Raw genomic sequence first — 19,511 nt, forward strand, 5'->3', positions numbered from 1 at the left:
GGTCAACACCATCCTCCATACCCCAGGGATTACAGTCCAGCTACACAGCTAACTACAGGGTCAACTCCATCCTCCATACCCCAGGGGTTACAGCCCAGCTCCACAGCTAACACAGGGTCAACACCATTCTCCATACCCTAGGGCAGAGACGTATTATATTGCATATAATATATATGTCTCTGCCCAGGGCTACGTTCTCTTGCGCTCTATATGCAACCCTGGAATATGTCCTAGCAAAATTGAAGGCACAAAAATAGTTATTTTATTGATATCAGGTACAAAAAAAACCTGACCAACTACTAGGCTGATACTCTGACGACGCAATATATAAAAAAAAATCTCGTCAAAAGCTACGTATGTTATAGCAGCTAGGCAGATACCTGTCCTTTGAAGATTACAGAAGAGTGACAGCCGACTTCAAACGTCTGTCAAGTACTTTTGGTGTACACGAAAGGAACCAAACTAGTCTTCTTGTCTCATCCACTAATAATAGCATTTGTTATCATAACTTGTAAACTGTGATTTTATCCCGATTTGAAAGTGACCTTTCCCACCGAAAGCTAATTATGAACACATCACAGGGACCTGAGGAATTGATATAGCTATATTTTGGACCTATAAACTACGGTTTTCATAGTAATTTTACATGTTTTAGAGGTTAAGATCAACATTCGGTAAAAATGCCATCCCTTATAGCATTTTTTATCGAGAGTCGATCTTAACCTCTAAAACATGTAAAATTGCTTTGAGCACCTTATGTTAAGGTCCAAATATAGCTGTAACAAATTTTCAGGTCCCTGTGAAATATCATACTTTAATCCAGTCGTCATCGTATTGATATATGAGCAAATTACCTTTCGACTCATGTGTCGGGGATATCGGACAGGCAAGACGTTTTATCAATGTGCTATGCAATTTCGTTGGTCTTATTCACAGGGGCCAGACACATGAGTTACGTCAAATATAAGGATCGTAATGATAATATGATTAGGGCCCCTTTCACGGGGCGTATCCTGTTCAATCCGGTTGACGGACCTGCAAATGTTTATGCAGGCCTTGCAAGTCTTTATCAAGGCTCGCCTGAAAGCAGCATCAGATTATTAGGTCCGACCTTACCCAGATAGTTCATGAACGAACGTACAACTCTGGGACCGGACCTAGGCCGCATTCCGTTTATCGTGATGCAAACACCTATCGCGATAAGCGCACATATAGCGCATATTTCTTGTACTTATCTTGAAGACCTGTCAATCTAGCAATTTGTACTGAAAGCTAAACAACGTACGTACTATGAGCCGTTGGACCGACGTAAGTATTTGAATGCTTAACACCATAAAGACAGCACATTCGTGAATTTTTAAGAATTTGGTTTATTGACATGTTGACATCATTTAATTAGAGTATTAATACTACTGTACATAATAAGAAAATCACAAATACGCTGATGATATAAATTAGCTATGTATTGACCATCCTCGATATCCATGGGTGCAGAGAGCGAAACTGAGCGTAACCCCTGGATATCGAGGATGTGTATTGACAGACGAGGCTATAGTACCCGTGGCTGTACCCCAGTACACATACTATCATATATATCAGCTGGCTCTATTTGGATAAAAACCAAAGTACTCTTATCATAGTTTTGTCGTCTCGCGCAGTGAAAAGTAGTTCCAGACTGTTTTTTTATAATGAACAGTTTTTAATACAATGAAAATGATTATAATGACAAAATAAACATTTCAAAATAATTTGAAATAGCAGTAAATGTATCTTGTGGTATAGAAGATTAAAGCAGTACCTGTAGTGGCGTAGGAATATGTTCCCAACGGTTTTGACCAATCGCAGCACCTTTAGGTTTATGACATGGCCTTATGATATAGTAAAATGTATCAGTTATTTGATAAATATATTTAATACCAATATAAAACACCGGATGCCCCGATCGGTACGGCACTAAGTTATCCGGTGGTGCTGAAAATATCTTGACATCGTGTAGCAACAACTTATTTGTGACTGACATAGCGTTTGCAAAACTAAACAAGAATGTATGCATATATTGTCCAATAACGACATCCCAAAATTTAGGGGCAATGGGTTCGACGCCAAACAGTATCCTCCTGGGTGGTCATTTGATGAATGCATTATCTGTACTACAGGGACCTCATCCTCAATGTTCAGGGGTTACGCTCACTTTCGCTCTCTGCACCCCTGGAATATGTCCTAGCAAAATTGAAGGTTCAGTGTGCGCCACCTTGGGGGATTAGACAAGAAAACGTGTTAGATCCTTTTATGTACATCAAAAGAATATCGCGGTCGCGTAACGGTAAAATTGACATGCTTCCAATTTTGCTATGACATATTCCAGGGGTGCAGAGAGCGTAAGTGAGCGTAACCCCTAGAGTATTGCGGATGCAGGGACCTGAGAATTGTTACAGCTATAATTGGACCTAAACTAAAGTGTTCGGAGTAATCTCACCTGTTTAGGGGGTTTAGATCAACTTTTGGTAAAAAATCATATTATGATCATTGGGGGTGGCCTTTTTTACCGAAACTCTAATCAAACCCCCTTAAACATGTAAAATCTCTCTGAACACCTAAGTTTAGGTCCAAATATAGCTGTAACAAATTAGCAGGTCCCTGTGTTGCTTATCCCGTCGTCCGAGCCTTATTTCGTGAAGGTCAAGGTCGACGTGTATATCGGTCAAAGTGAGTTGTGCTCCGCTTCGTAAAATATTGCAAACATCGTTTACAAAAACGGCACATAAGTGACTGGAGTTGTTTTAGAAAGACTAACTGCATACTTCGAACCTCTCACAATTGAAAAGTGTGGGCAATAAATCACTTGCTACCACAGTCCACTGCACACATAATCCCCTTTCATGGCCAATCATGATTACATGACCATGAAAGGGGGTGTGCCCAGTGGACTGTGGCCACAAATGCTGTAAGAAAGGGGAGATAATCAATCAGTGAGTAACGATGAAGTCAATACAGTGGAAAGGTTAAACTTAGTTGACACATTTAAAATAAGGGGGAAAAATGAAGTTAAAAATGGTAATTTCATGATTGAAAAACACAAAAAGATTTCCTTATCACGTGAGAGGATAAGCATTTCCTGGAAAAGTTTATAATCTTAAGTAGATGTTCCTTGATACAAAATTGCACATTCAAATATACCATTCATTGAAAGAACTGGAATTCCTTAGGGATTGATAAACCCTTACATTGTATTATGACAATGGTTTCAATATCCTGTACCTTTGCCACATCTTGAAAATTAAACTGAAAATGTAGTCAGAAATTCAACATTGTTTCCCATATTTTGAACAGCCACTCCTTACCTTCCCTGACACTGGACCTGGATAGTAATCCAGAAACACTTGTATCCATTATGACGGATACACTCAGACTGGGCTATTGATAATCTTAACTGGTTATGCTTAGTACTCACTCACACAGGTACATGTAAATTATCTGCAGTGTAGGGCAGGTAAAAAGATTGTCCAGGTGAACATTTTTTACTCAACTTTTCTGTTTTGTTCGAGTTGGGAAGCATGCAGTAAGCCAGTTATTGCATGATTTCTCGTCACTCGGGACTTATTACACCCTCGCTTCGCTCGGGTGTAATAAATCCCTTGTTACTTGAAAACCATGCAATAACCTTAACATGTTTCAAAGGTATGTGGCAGGGTTCAATTGTACATAGGATTAAGGTCGCCTTCTAGCTTCGAGCTAGAGGGAATTTCTCGATAACTCAGTGGTAGAGCGTCCGACTAGGAACCTGGAGATCGAGGGTTCGATCCCCGGTGGAAGCCGCTATTCCCTTTCCTGTTACAAATGGTGTCCGTTTACACTTCACACTTGTATACATGCTAACCTTCACATATCGCAATGCTTTTAAGTGTCTTATTACATAACATATATTTGCGCACATGTCTTCGCAGATAATGAGAATGAAAAATAGGCACAGTGCTAGTGGAAGTGTTAGCGTGACCCATGACCCGAGAGCGAAGGGGAGCGTAACCCCTGGAGTATCGAGGGTGGACTAGTACTCCGTTGATAGTACATGTCCAGGGTTCGAATCTCGATCTAGCCCCGAAGATTGTTTTGCTTGTCAGAACACTTTGGCTGATTATAACTTGATTATTTCAACTTTATATTTTTCATAAAAGTCCCGCACGGCCTGGTTTTCCGGAAATGATTTATAAAGACTATAGTCTTGCCGGGAAAATAAACCATTTTCGAATACTTAGAGACAGATTTTTGTTTGCAGTGGTATGGGCATCCTTAAAGAGGTATGAAGATTTGTTTCCGTTTTATTTAGCAATGATATTTTATCGCTTCGACTATTGCTGTTCAAATTCATTATGTGTGATATCGTCTACGGGTTTAAATCACATTATGTCTGCTGGTGACGTCAACCTCATTAATTTACAAAGCGTTTTTATACGTCATGTATGTGATAACACAAAATGCAAGCATCGCATGACGCGTGGTTTTAATATTAAAGAAAACAACACAAAGCATATTTTCTTGCACATCAACCAGAAATTCCATTTTCAGGCTCCAACAAGTTTCCACCGTTTAGTAAAATAGCGTTCCCTGCACTTCAAGATTGGTACAAACAAACCTAACCGAACAGCGACTGGATCTCATGTCCCTGTGCACAGATCACCTAAACTCTAAAACTGTCTTGAAATAGTTTTCATGTGCCTGTTCACTGAACGATATCTGAACATCACCTGAACTGTCTTAAAATAGTTTTCAAACATAACACATCGGCTAGTTGTCATGTACCTGTGCATTGAACGGTATCTGAACATCATAACTATCTTAAAATAGTGTTCACACATAACATATCGGCTAGATTTCATGTCCCTGTGCACTGAAAGATATCTGAACATCATAACTATCTTAAAATAGTGTTCACACATAACATATCGGCTAGATGTCATGTCCCTGTGCACTGAACGATATCTGAACATCATAACTATCTTAAAATAGTGTTCAAACATAACATAGAGGCTGGTTCTCATGTCCCTGTTTATTGAACCATCTCTGTCTATCTTTGCAGGTTTTTCGTATGATCTGTTTTCATGAAGAAATAAAAACTTTATGATACCTTAAACAAATAAATCATCAGTCATGAAGACGGTGGTGGCTACATTATTGACAATATCAGTTGCCATAGCGACAACATACTACTTACGGGTGACGAAACCAGACGGATTTGTCCGGAGTTTTAACCAGTCATATGATTACATAATCGGTAAGTTGTGAAGTTCATTGTTCATATATATACTTTCACGTTTTTTGCGAGACTTTCGTTGAAGAGTTGTTTCCATTTATATTTTTAAAGTTGTCTCTCTCGCTGCCAATCGGGAACCGTCGGTACTTTCCGTAAACTAGTGCCTTGTGGTCATTCGGCTTACCTCGGCTGATTCCGGTACCCTTCATTTAGGTACGGAATCTGCCGAGATGTGACTCTCTATATCTCTTCTCATTGCCACTCTTGTCATAGTTATCTAATCTAGTTGTCAATGTCGGTATATAGTATGTAAAAGTGACCGTTCGACAAGTGATACTTGTTAGCGTATCGAGATAAACTGACGGTCATCATTCTGCCTTAAAAATCCCAGATATCTTCTTTTAGAAATTTTGAAACTAATTAAAAAACAAAGTAAATAATTTTAAATATTTATAAGTCTTTCATGTTACGTCATTTTTCCATTGGATTCTATGTTAATTTACTTCTGGTAACTTAATGTTCTCTAGTTTGTTTTTAAGTCGAATATTGATGACATTTTGACATACAGCTCAATAACTTGTATCTAGCGCTTCTTTTGGTAATATTTATAATATTATCCGTTTCATAGAATTTTAACCATGATGAGTGTATTTGCCAGAGCATTTTTATGACAAAGTTTGACTTCGTGTCTCTTGGAATGACATCAAAATATATATATTTATGCCTGGATGAAAAGTAATATCTCAATAACAGAGCTAAGGATGACAATTAAATATCTAAAATTTTAAGTTACAATAAACAAAAACAAACAAAAAAACAAAAATGTTACCTACGTTGGCTTATATATGACGTTTCGTCTTTTCGCTTTGTCGCCCGCGAAATAATGCCAAGAGAAAAAACGAAATAACGAAAAGACGAAAACCCGTCAAAGCAGAATAACGAAATAACACCAAAGCGCCAAAGCTGAATAACGAAAAGACGAAAACCCGCCAAAGCGAAATGACGGAATAACGCTAAACCGAAATGAAAAAATAAAGACGAAATGTCATATATAAGCCACCATAATTACCAGATGAAACAGTGGATAATTATCTAAAGGCGTGAATTTTTATCAAAATTTGACGTAAAACGAAGTCGTGTTTTTTAAAAATGTAATTTAACATAGGACCAAAGTGGAAAATGTCACAACATGAAAGACGTCACTGTCTATCAAAACAGTCTCGAGGACTGGAGCTGATCGTTTGCTTGCTGAAGTCAAATAATTATGTTCCGTTTAAATCCCGACATTTCTGTTATCGACCAGTTGGTGGGGGCGCAGCAGGTTTGGTGTTAGCCAATCGTCTGTCAGAAGATGCTGACGTCACCGTTTTGGTGTTGGAGGCGGGGAAGTCCGAATCTGATAAACCGATATATGATGTTCCGTACAATGCCCCCAAAGCCCAGATGACAGAAGCTGATTGGATATATCGGACGGTACCACAGAAACATGCGCAGTGGGGTATGAAAAACAATGTACGTAAACATACCAATAGGTAACCCCTCAATATTAAGCTGAGTCATTTGTAAGGACATTTTCCGCTGATTATAACATAATTTAGCAGATGAAGGAAAACTATTTTTAGACAATAGCGAGCTATTCCTTAAAAAGTAGTCTTTCTAGAGGCTCCCCTAGAAAGAGCCACGGAACGGCAATGTATGATTTCCTATCCTAAAAAATTATAACACTGATCAAAAATATATTTTTTGGGAAAAAAACCCCGCATAATAGCATCAGGCACAATTTGGAAAACTTAAAAACAATAGTGATGGCAGACTGCCAAGTAGAAAAGTTCAAACCTAGGTGTGAGTTAAAATTTACAAGTTGCATTTGCTTTCGTGTAATTATTGTACCCGTGCATATCTGTACAACATTGACATCGTAAAAAAAGTTTAATATATGTATCCGTTATGGATTTTTGGTGAGGTGAATGTGTGGTTATATAAACCTGAGAAAAAGATATCAACCGAGACGAAGTCAATATCACCTATCCAGGTCCATTATAACCGCATATTTGCATATAGATATAGATCGTGTATCTGTTGAACCAAGGTTGGTATTTGGCCACAAGGGAAAGGATTAGGAGGGTCCACACTTCTGAATGGACTTGTCTACATCCGGGGTAGTCGCCATGACTACGACACCTGGGCAGCCAATGGTTGTGAAGGATGGAGCTATGACGAAATTTTGCCGTACTTCCTTAAAACGGAGGACATGCGCGAAACAGATGGATTTGATGAAGGTGAATTAACCCGGGGGGGGGGGGGTAAACTAGCTTATGAACAGGATGTTATCAGCGTCTTATTTGAGTTAACGCTGTTGTCATTGGGCCAGTTTGAAATGAAGCAGATTGGGAAACTTTTGTTTAAATTTTGTAACCCATAAGGAACACCTCAGCCGATTCGGTAATTGGGCGAAATGTTCCGAATGCTTGTAACCCTTACTATTTACGAATAATGCACGTAAAAAGTGGTCCGTATGCCCTTTCCGTAATTATAGCATATGAAAGAGTGGGTGGTTTAAAAATCTCTCAATAGCATTTTAGGGAAAAGGGCCATTCTGTTGTCTAACAAGATGAATTCTTACTCTATTTCTTTCATGCAAGAATGAAAACGGACATTTAATTTCTAAAGGAGATAATTTTGATATTATTCATTTTTCTTTCTCCCTCTTTATAGAGTATCATTCCCGTGGAGGGCCCATCGCCATATCGGATACCACCAAATCTGAGATTGCCGATGTCTATTTTGAGGCCGCAAAGGAGATCGGGTTCAAAGTTCACGACTGTAACGGAAATGACGGTATCCAAGATGGCTTCTGTCGGGTGCAGGCCATTATTGGAGAAGGACAAAGGTGTACCGCCGCTAGGGGATTTCTACATCCGGTTCTTGGGAGGGATAATTTGCATGTGGCTATCGAGTCTCATGTAACTAAAGTACGGTGTTCAAGACTTTTGTTTTGTATAAAGAACACACATGTTTATGGGTTTTTTTCTACTTCCAAAACATATAATACATTGAATCGTTTCGTGCGTAATACAGACTTCCTAAGTAATTGAATATAGTAACTCCAGAAGGAAGGTTTTGAAGTGCAGCTTTAATGACAAACGAATACAAATATATACCGATGTAACTTTGTTATCAATTGGCTAAAAAAGTATATTTCAATGAAACTATTTTATAATTTTATTTATTCAACAACAAAACTTGAAATTGACAAATCGTGGGAAAATAGATTTTATTTTTAATTTCACTGGGTTTATTATAAAAGGATAAAAACAAACAAACAAACGAAAAGTTTAGCAATTCATTATATAAATGACTGCAATATAGTGTTTAGTTGCCTGTGAAACTTCATTAAGATATTCCTTTTTTTTCAATTTCAATTTGCATCGGGTAGAGATTTCAAAAATTCATGAATTTTATACAGAACGATCAGTGTTTTTGTTATTATTAATTTGTAACTTGATAGAAAATAACGCGCTCTGTAAAAGGTGGGTAAAACACCTTCAATATCTAAGTTCCCAATCTCTATCCAGGGTTGTCGTTCTTTGCATTCACTGCAAGGACCGACAACTCTGGTAGAGATTGATTATTTCCTTGTGTTGCGTGACATAATCACCTTTTGGGACAGGGTACATGTAAATACAGGATATCTGAATATTATGGGAGAAAAGGGTCCCCAAACTCGTGATGGTTAATTATGATATGCTTATCTCATTTTCGTTAGTTGATTTTAAGATTTGAAAGACACTCGGTAAACCTCGTGTCTTTAGAAAATTTGAAAATTAACTAACTCAGGCTAGATAAATATGATAACCAAACCATCACTCGTTTAAAGAAACCTCTATTTTCCTCACCATTCAAAATGGTGAGGACATTCAAAGCCCTGATGAAGCCCGAAAGATTCAATCAGGGTTGACTGTTGATATTTAGGTTATTAACATGGTGTAAAAGATGTATATTGGTTAGGTTGCCTTACAAGCGCCCGCTATAGAGCATTTCCCTTCAGCTCAGCAGTAGCGCATCGGACTGGAGAGCCAAGGGTTGCGGGTTCGAGCCCCAGCGACGGCACTTTCTTTATCACTATTCCTCGTCCTACTACAAACTTGTGCCGTTGACCCTCCTCCGTTCAATGTAGGAGAACCCTTAGCGGGGAGTCAAAGAGCCTGGAATAGTGTAAAAGATGTGCAATGATTAGGTTGCCTTACAAGCGTTCCTAATTATTCCTGTAACTTTCTGTAATTTACAGGTTGTGATCGAAAACAAGCGGGCTGTAGGTGTGGAGTTTATACAGCAGGGAAGGAAGAAACACGCGGCAGCTAAACGGGAGGTGATCTTAACCGCGGGGACAGTTGGGTCGGCACAGTTACTACTGCTGTCTGGGGTAGGGCCGAAAGACCACCTTACTGAGTTAGGGGTGAGTATTCGTTTAGACCAATGAAAAACTGATATTGATTATTTCCCGGAAAGTAACACTTTACCATACCATGCAAGCCATTCTACTTACTAAAGACAAAGTATTGCGAGAAATTTATATTCCTCTTCTATGTCCAGACAAACATCAGTAACAAAGGGCCATTACTCTGTATATAGTTGGATACGAGACTCTATTTTAGTAACCGACAGTTCTGCCTTCCTATTGGAACTCGCATAAAACATTTGTCAATGTTACGGACTTCTGGACGAAGTTGCAAACCTATAATCCCCTCCGGAAGTACCGCGGGGGACTAATTAATGAACAAAGAGCAACATTACGGACCTCCGGAGGTTACACACCTATAGCCCCCTCCCCCGGAATACCGTGGAAGATTGAATAAAGAGCACGGCACTTCACCAGGTCCTCTGTTTTGGTTCTGTTTCAGATTCCCGTTGTAGCTGACCTGCCCGTAGGTTCAACACTTAGGGATCACATGATGTTTTTCGTGAAGGCCGACATTGACAAGCCGATAAGTTACACTTCTGCCAAGGTGTTTACACCTCTAAACTGGCTTAAGTACTACTTTTTTGGAACAGGTACGTTCGCACTGTATTAAGAACCATTCAGAGCGCTTTTCTAGGTTGAACGCCCTACCTGCACGACATTAGATAATCAATTAAACTTCGCTGGTTGTTCTAAACTTCTTCTTCAGAACACTGAAATGATTGACACCAAACTTTGAACATATGTTCATTATGATGTCCCATCTAAGTGTTCTTATTTTTCGTGTCAATCCGAAAATTCAAGATGGCTGTCCTATCCTCTGATTGGTTGAAACATGTTCGGCTGCTTCTCAGGAACGACTGCACTGATTGGCTCGCGGCTTGGTACAAAGGTCCCCAAGATTTGAAATCCAAGATAGTCACCCAGCCTGTGATTGACTGAGACATTTTTGACTTCTTCCCCAGAGCAGAATCACCGATCAGCTCCAAATTCGGTACAAAAGATTTTTTTATGAAGTTCCCAATAGGTGTTGTTATTTCTAGCGCTGATCCGAAAGTTCAAGATGGTCACCATGGCCTCTCATTGGCTTGGGCATTTTCGATCTGAATTCGTGTCGGCGTCAAGTCCCCATTTCTCCTCTTGTTGTGACAGCTGTCATCTTATATATCCAAGTGCAAACTGGAAAGTGCATCCCATCCAACCAAGTTATCACTGACAAACGTAACCTTAACCTTGTCGATAGAAAACAATAAGCCAGGTAACGCCGTATTATTTATCGTTGTTCGGATCTTCACATTCTTGTTCATAATATACAGTTATAATATTTTTGTGATCACAGTTTATATAATAATTGACACTTTAGGAAGCACGGTAGTCTAGTGGTAGGACGCCTGGCTCGTGACCGAAGGGTTGCGGGTTCAAATCACGTCATGGCACTGGGTTGAATCCTTGAACAAGATACGTTACTCCGCTTGTTCCAGTCTAATCAGCTGTAAATGAGTACGTGGTTGGGAAGTTTTGGACTTGTGGAATGCTAGCTGCAAGCGCTGAAATGTCAGCACCGGCTGTACGCTCCCAAGGGAGATGAGAAAGATATTGGCTGGTGGTAAAGGCCCTATAGCCACGGATAATAATTTGTTAAACACTTTGAGACGACCAACCAACTAGGTTGTGATAAAGCGGTATATAAGAACCTCGAATTATTATTATTATTAATATTATTTATAAATGGGATCTGGGGGTTCCGTTACTGTGCTCAATGAAGCAATAGCACAGCAGTATTTTTTACCGAATAAAAAATAAACGTCGAGAGGTACATGTACATTGCTCTGACGTCACAATGAATCATAATCTCCAAACGAAATATGTTGTTTGGTTGAAGAATTTCTTATCCAATTTAATCGTAATGAATCCTAGAAATTACAAAGCAGAAAAAACATAAATAAAAAACATTCTAGTTGATATTATGGAAGAAGTGGTAAACAAACATATGAATTCCATTAAATAATCTACACATTGAAATACCTTATGGAGCCTTAAGAAAGTTTTCCCCCCTTTTTTAAGAAGCTTTAAGAAAGTTTATATTCACATTTTTTGGCAAGAAATACACTTCTGTAAAATACAAACAAACAAAACCAATAAACGTTTAAATAAGTTAATTTTGTTTGTTTACGTGTGTACCTAGGTTTGTTGACAAGCAATGCGGCTATCGAGAGCCAGGCTTTTGTTCGGACTGATCCCGATAGCCAGGCAAAATCCCCTGATATTCAGCTGACGTTATTCAGCACTTTGGAGGAGCATGGAGATTCCTTTGATCATTTCAACTACAAGGACGAGGTAAGGGTATTTTTGAAAAGTTGATCAAGTATTTATGATCACTGTCCCACTTCATGCAAAATGCCAGAGAATTTCACTGTAGTTAACACTGGTAGATTATAACATACAGTTACCTCCCCATAATTTCTTTTTGATCACGTTTGAATATAAACTTTATTTATTTCACAACAAATATGAAACAACCTAAATTAATCACTTGTATTGGCCCGGCTGTAATCACGTTTGGTTTGGTTTTAATTCGTTTAACGTCCTATTAACAGCTTAGGTCATTTATGGACGTGCCTCCATGCGTGTTTTGTATGCGTGCTTGTGTGTATGTGGCGCTAGAGATAGAGTATGTTGGTTACATTGCATATTTGTGATAGCGCGGATCTGATGCCGACTTTATAGTGCTATCTCACTGAAATACGATGCCGAAGGCACCCAGCACAGCATTCCACCCATTTACATTATACTGACAATGGGTGAACCAGTTGTTGCCATTACCCTAAATGCTGAACGTTAAAGGGGCATCACGCTGAAGTAACTTTTTTTTTTTGTCTTTTTTCCAAATACTACATAAACATATCAAGTGAGACTCCTTATGGAAAATGCGATCGGATTTGGCTGAAAAAGATTAATAAAAATGATTAAATCTAAGATAATCATCGGTATTTCTACCTGTCTGACCAACGTTTTGTTCAGGGATTTCCCTCTACTAGCGCATGCGCATAGCACACCATTTCTTTGTAAACAAAATGACTGGCCGTGTGAAGTAAGCCAAAGAAAAGTGTTGTACCGTGTCAGCTACGAAGCGAATAGTTGCCAAATGGTCAAAAGATAGCGCAAGGGGTACGTTACGGAATCATTATTGCCAGTGGGAAGTATTCAAAGCAGAAAATAACTGCCCTAGCAGTCAGTACGGTGCATGTTTTCTTCCGGATAGCGGCCGGTTAAGCTGAAATAAAATCGACAGAAATGCTAGCGCTGTTTATGTTATGAATAAATATCTAAAACTATTAACCTCGCTAGTATCATTGTGTGAGTTTGAACACAGATGAACTTAGTTTAATATGTTAATGGGCATGTATCGGAGAGAGTTTACTTTGTGTTTTTTATAATTATACAGTGGTTTATGCAAACGAAAGGGATAAGTGACTGGTTAGTTTGATTTTGCCATGAGGCCCCCCAAGGGATAACTGCTGTGATGGCCACGGCGTATTCTGTTCTCTGATCCTCTGTCGGTGCTCGGGGTCAAATGAGATACGTGCGCTATTAGATTTACATAATTTATAATATTACCGGGATCAGTAAAATGGTATGATTTAATTATATTGCTGAATTAAACGATTGTTTTTTGTTTTGACATGCAAGTTTTAAATTAGTACTAATATAATACCCGGCCTGCCCTGGCGCGACGACGCAATATATAAAAAAAAAATCGCTCTTCGTCAGAAAGCTACGTTATCGCAGCTAGATTAAAAATGTCAAAATGACGGACCAGGATGAATAACTGAGGAAGGAGAACCTACTTCTAGTAAATAGGATCGCATAACACTTTTTTTTTAAATCGTAATTTTTCAACAGTTCATGTTTTCATATGATGTTGACTTAGAATGTATGATCATGTAACAACCTTTTCTCTATAAAGAATAAATTTTCGACTTCAGATAGAATCGGAATACGTATTGAAAACAGGGGAAAAAATATTTGATTACGTTATAAAAATGGCGCGTGCTGCCGATAACTACGGCTTCTGTTTCGGACCAAAGGAACTGATTAAAGAAAAGTTGTCTCAGCATAAAAAGGTCCATTTAAAAGTATGCTTTAATCTCTGTAAAGTATTGAAAAAATATAATTATCAAGTATCTCAACACGTTCCTTATTGACACATATTCTACATGTACACGTAGTGGTTTTGCCATACAGTTTATTGTGTGTGATGGTTAATATGACTTCCTAAATGTTAGCGTTTGGAGACAGTGAAAGTGGGAAAGAGAGTATACATAGATTTATATTCATGGTCTAGAAAAAAAATGGCCAAAGACATTGAGTTGTTTAATGTAATAAATAAATTCACAAACGTTTCCTTTTTATATTCGCGTGTAGTTTGTCATTGCATATATGCACTTTATGTAAACATTTGAAAAGGGATATTCGTCTCGTGAATATTCCTTTTTACAGAAAGGTTTGTCCCATTGTTGAGGGAGTGTTTAGCCCCGTACCACCTGTACCGGTCACGGGAGAAGGCTGTGATAAATTGTAAAAACTTGTGCCCCATCCTTTGTTTAATTTTATTGGCAACAAATTTATGTTAAAAGCTAAATAAATTTAAATTCTTAATATTGGCAAGTGTGCAATTAACTTCTGATGATGAATAATTACTGTTCAATAAGTTTGAATACGGAATTAGAAATCATATAACTTGGTTTCATAGTGCGGTAAGAAGTTGCAGTTGCCTGACGGCCCCTCTCTGAGGGCCCCTTTGTAAACCGTTTCATCTCGCTCGCACCACTTGTGTTTGCTGCCTAATCAGGTGACGTTATCGGCGCTATTTTTAGCCGGGCTTTCCCGAACAATTCAAGTGGTCAAACTGGACATTTGGAACGGACTATGAATATGGGGATAGCGAGGTAACATAAGTGGAAGTGCATACAATACATACATTCATTAAAAAAAAACGCCTTTTCACGTGATGTCCCTTTAAGCAGGGAATAATAAATTCTATTTTGAAGGACTTTGGTATGTTCCGTTTTGATCACGTACTATCGGCTTATCAACATAGCAATGTTATACAGAGCCAAATGTAAGAAAATGGAAAATAGTTCAAACAAAAAAAGAAAACACCGAAATGTAAGTAAGACAATAATTTGAACTTAAATCCAATAAATCTAGTGCAAAATATGAAGATTTTCATGGAAATAGAACAAGGAGATTAAGATCAGATGTTGCGGAAGGGTAAGCGTCTTATGCTTCTTTGACGACTCTCTCAATACAATTGTAGGTCAAAGCTAGGTCAACTATAGCTAATGTAACGTCCTCAAAGTTGGAACCCGGAAGAAAATCCTTCATGTCACACAATGAAATAGCGTATTTCCTAATGCAGTCACGGGGATCCGAGAAGTATGCTCTGTATGTCTAGACATGTCCAAAAGTATAATGGTAGTGTAATTTCATCAGGCATTACAAAACACTATATAGTATATGGACTCATTATGTAAATAACACGTGAAGTAGGTGCGAAATATAAGTTAAATTTAAAAATCCTTTCTAGATCAACGAAGCGTTGTTCCGGTCCATCCACGGGACAGAGGTGATGCCGGAAGGGTATTCTATTGACGTGGTTCTGATTCAACCTAAAAGCAAGGGATCTCTACGCCTGGTCAGTCGCGACCCCTTCGACTACCCACTGCTGGATCCTAACTACTTGTCGGACGCTGAGGACATCAAAACCTTTATCAGGGGTTAGTAGGGCCAACCTTGGCACCCTAGAGTCAAATTATTGGTTTGGTGTTTACATACGAACTTCCGTGCACACACATCAACGCCCGCAGACAGACTGGCAGTTTTGTACCAAGTAAGCACAATCCATGCAGTAAATCTAGTTTTTTTTTCGTCGCATCTTGACTGATTTCCTGGAGAAAAACAGTCTTGACATTTTAGTTTGGAATTAAGACTGCGATAATTTTTCTAGGGCCTTGTGACGACGCAGTGATGTTGCGATCTATGACCATGACCTTTAAGAGATTTTTTTACCGTGATTTGATGATGTATGTCCACGTATTAAGGAGCTTTGTTTTGACTTTGGGTCATTTCTCGATGATATGACAATCTTGGTCTGTTACTTGACGACCCTTCGCCATGACCTAGTGACATTTGACCCTTACTTGAGGACTTTTGATCACGACAGCAGAACTGACGATGACTTGAGGACTTTTTGCATGACTTCAGGACTTTTGGCAATGACTTGAGGACCTTTTGCCGTAACTTGGAACTTTTGTCAATTACCTGAGGACCTTTTGCCGTAACTTGAGGACTTATGGCAATGACTTGAGGACCTTTTGCCGTAACTTGAGGACTTTTGGCGATGACTTGAGGACCTATAACGATGGCATGGTGGTTTACGGCCATGAATTTAGGAACTTTAGCGGCGACTTGAGGATTGTTGGTCCTACATAATCTGGTGACCTTTTGCCTTGACCTGGTAACCTATGGTTTGGTGACCTTTGACTTTAACCTGCTGACCTTATTAATATCATACCAAGTCAAGTCAAGCAAGAGTAACCAAAGTGCTTTATTGCGGATTATATAGAGGGAAAGATGAACGTTAGACACACACGTGTAATTGTGCCTATACAATTTGGTAACTGACACAGTATGTCAAAAATCAAAACCATACGAAAGTATACGTCAAATACGTTAAAAAGTACATTACAACAATATAAAGCATTCGGAACACTCTGGGTCTTTCTTTGTGGGGGTTTTTTCAAGAAGAAAAGCCCAAGATGTTGCGGATGCAGTACTCAGTATAGACTGGTTGGCTGCCTTAGTATTTTTTTCTCTCCGTTATGGTGATACTGTATTTTCGAGGCGATATACATTATGAACTTTATAACAATTATGAAACAAGTTTTTACAACTTAAATTAATCACTCTTGTTGGGCCGGGTGTTGGCGCGCTAGGGGTTCTTTATGTGGGAGCAAACCGGAGAAAACCCACGCGGTCGGGTAAGTGACCCCATACTTTTTCACGTCCGATCGGGGAATCGAACCCTGGCCGCCTTGGTGAAAGGCGAGTGCGCTATCCACTGCGCCACCCGGCCTTCCAATCGAGGCGAAGCCTGGCGGGCAGAAACAAAAACTACGGTAGATAATCCAGTCTTTTCGCTTTTTGATTTAAACATACTTTATTATAATTTATGTACAATGGGAGTTGGGAACAAGTCCTTTCGCTTGCAGCCAAGAAAGTACGATCACTTTAAGTATTACAATCTTTGAAATATCTATAGCGGTATATGTTTATTCATATAGGTATTCGCTACGCTCAAAAGATGATGAAAACTGATGCCTTGAAGAATCTAGGAACAAAATTTCGTGAAATTGACATACCCGGATGTAGAGAGAAGACTCCTGATTCTGACGAACAGTGGGAGTGTTTTGTGCGCCATCTAGCGACAACGATATACCATCCAGCCTCTACTTGTAAAATGGGAGCTCTCTCCGATCCTACGGCTGTAGTTGACCCACAACTAAGGTGAGAATTTAAATTGATGAAATTATGTGTAAACATGATTCGTGGACGGGTTAATTTCCTTTTTTATTTTTTTGGCATAGCCGATTAAGAAAATTAAATTGAGATTTTGTTTCGGGGAAACCCCATGATATATGACGCGTTAGGTGATTTTTAATAAAAAAAAATATTTTTTTTTAAAGCGGAGAAAGTCAGAACGTCCTCCATAGGGTGTCCTTGAAAAAAACACCGCACCAGGTTTGGTGGGCACTTCAATTAATGTTAAATTTATACCGGAACATTTCTACATAATTTCTATAAACAGATGGAAGGATGATTTATTTATCTCTGTCATTGTTCCGATAAAAATATGTCCTATCAAATGCTAGGCTAAGGACCAGATATATGGAGGCACGAAAGTCTAGTGGTAGGACGCCGGGCTCGTGACCGAAGGGTTAAGGGTTTTAGTCACGGCACGGCACTGTGTTGTATCCTTGAGCAAGATACTTTACTCCGCTTGTTACAGTCTACTCAGCTGTGAATGAGTACGTAGTTGGGCAGTGCTAGAATTGTTAAATGCTAGCTGGGAGCGCCGAAATGGCAGCACCGGCTGTATGTTGAGAAAGATATTGGCTGGTTGCAATGGCCCTTTAACCACGGATAATAATTTGTGAACCGCTTTGAGACGACCTACGAACTAGGTTGTGATAAATCGGTATATAAGAACCTCGAATTATTATTATTATTTATGTACTGTAGAAAATACTGATACACAGTAAAAACAATCTGGATAGTTACGTTACTGGGATTTATACTTTTCCGTTATTTAATGAAATATAAGTTTCTGTAATAATCTAACGAAACATCTGTTTCCTTTTTTACAGAGTGAAGGGCATTTCCGGTTTGAGGGTAGCTGATTGTTCCGTCATGCCAAATCTCACGTCCGGTAACACGATGGCGCCTACGTTCATGATTGCAGAAAAAGCTGCCGATCTCATTCGAGGGATAACAGGCATTAAAGTACGTGGGACCAAGAAAAGCTGATTGTGTTTTTTTTTTATTAAATAATACTAACGTTAATGTTTAAAACGTTTTGTTGTGTTCGTTTCAACTCAGTGTCGTTGAGACGCTTGTTTTACAGTGTGTGATTTCGTCATAATTACTGTTTTGTGTAATTGTAAAGCGTTATGCAGGAAATGTAATAAAAAATCAATAAAAAAAATCCTATGTACCCAGAACAATTTGGAATAATTTGCTCGTTTCGCGTCTTGTTCAGAGTTTCATGCACAAAACATATCATGATATCACTGACTACAAAATATCTCATTTATATATCTTATATCAGAGACAGAAACTCATCAGTGAACTTTCCCGTGCGCGTAAAGCCAAAAGCATTGCTTCATACTGGACGAACGACGGTCGCATCTTTTTCAAAGTCACGATGGAGTCGGCGAAGGTATTTGTCAAGTCTTACGACGATATTGCGCCCTATGTCCCCCACTCGGAGGAGGGAGGTCCTGGTCAAACAGACTCCTTTTTCTAATTACTACAAAACAAAAAACAAATCTACAAATTGTTAATTCATTTGATCTGAATTTTAAGCACTGTAAATACCATATGAATTCTATGTACGATGTAGTTTACTCAGAACTGATTTTGTTGACATTGTTATCTTGTTGTTTTTGTTTTTGGTGGGGGGTTTTGGTGGGTTTTTTCCTGATTGTATTTATTTCAGTACTGGCGTTTTCAATTCCTAAGAGTTTTCCGTACAGTCAGTCGTGCGTAAATCCTAACGCTTGTTTCTAAATATGATTGTTAATTTGGATTCAATGGTGTTTTTATTAGCTTGAATAAGTTTTCATATTATATATATAAATGAATTGATTCATATTCATAATTTAGTGTGGCTTTATGCCGCTAAAGTGCGCGTTACTAAATAATCAAGTACATTAGTGCATACAAGGAATAGTGATTTAATGAACACATATGAATATGTGTGTTTATATAACCCTAGTCCGCATACCGGAATAATGATGCATACTATATATATAAATTGGAAAAAGTTGGTACGTATGTATAACTTTGTGACTTTTTCGTGTCACGCATGTAAAATTCTCCCTTTTAGCGTGGTTCGCAAATATGTTGTGATACTATGCTGTCACGAATGAATTAGCATTTACGAATTAATGAGTATGCATGTCTTAGTGCGAATTCTAGAATAGGTTTGTACTGAACATAAATATATCAGTGCGTATTCAT

At 38.6% G+C, this 19,511-nt stretch overlaps 1 protein-coding gene across 1 annotated transcript; it reads left to right on the forward strand.

Moving 5' to 3' along the window:
* The first annotated feature begins 1,236 nt into the window (after positions 1 to 1,236).
* Positions 1,237 to 18,570, forward strand: LOC110454187 (glucose dehydrogenase [FAD, quinone]-like). The gene is made up of 11 exons (XM_021503563.1): positions 1,237 to 1,308; positions 5,075 to 5,269; positions 6,552 to 6,760; positions 7,338 to 7,527; positions 7,964 to 8,220; positions 9,537 to 9,704; positions 10,150 to 10,300; positions 11,893 to 12,044; positions 15,298 to 15,487; positions 17,054 to 17,276; positions 18,137 to 18,570. The coding sequence occupies exons 2-11, from the start codon at positions 5,146 to 5,148 to the stop codon at positions 18,294 to 18,296; spliced, it is 1,824 nt and encodes a 607-aa protein (XP_021359238.1). The 5' UTR covers positions 1,237 to 1,308; positions 5,075 to 5,145; the 3' UTR covers positions 18,297 to 18,570.
* The last annotated feature ends 941 nt before the right edge of the window (positions 18,571 to 19,511 follow it).

Source organism: Mizuhopecten yessoensis, unplaced genomic scaffold (assembly GCF_002113885.1).
Source record: "Mizuhopecten yessoensis strain PY_sf001 unplaced genomic scaffold, ASM211388v2 scaffold7713, whole genome shotgun sequence".
Lineage (NCBI taxonomy): Eukaryota > Metazoa > Mollusca > Bivalvia > Pectinida > Pectinidae > Mizuhopecten > Mizuhopecten yessoensis.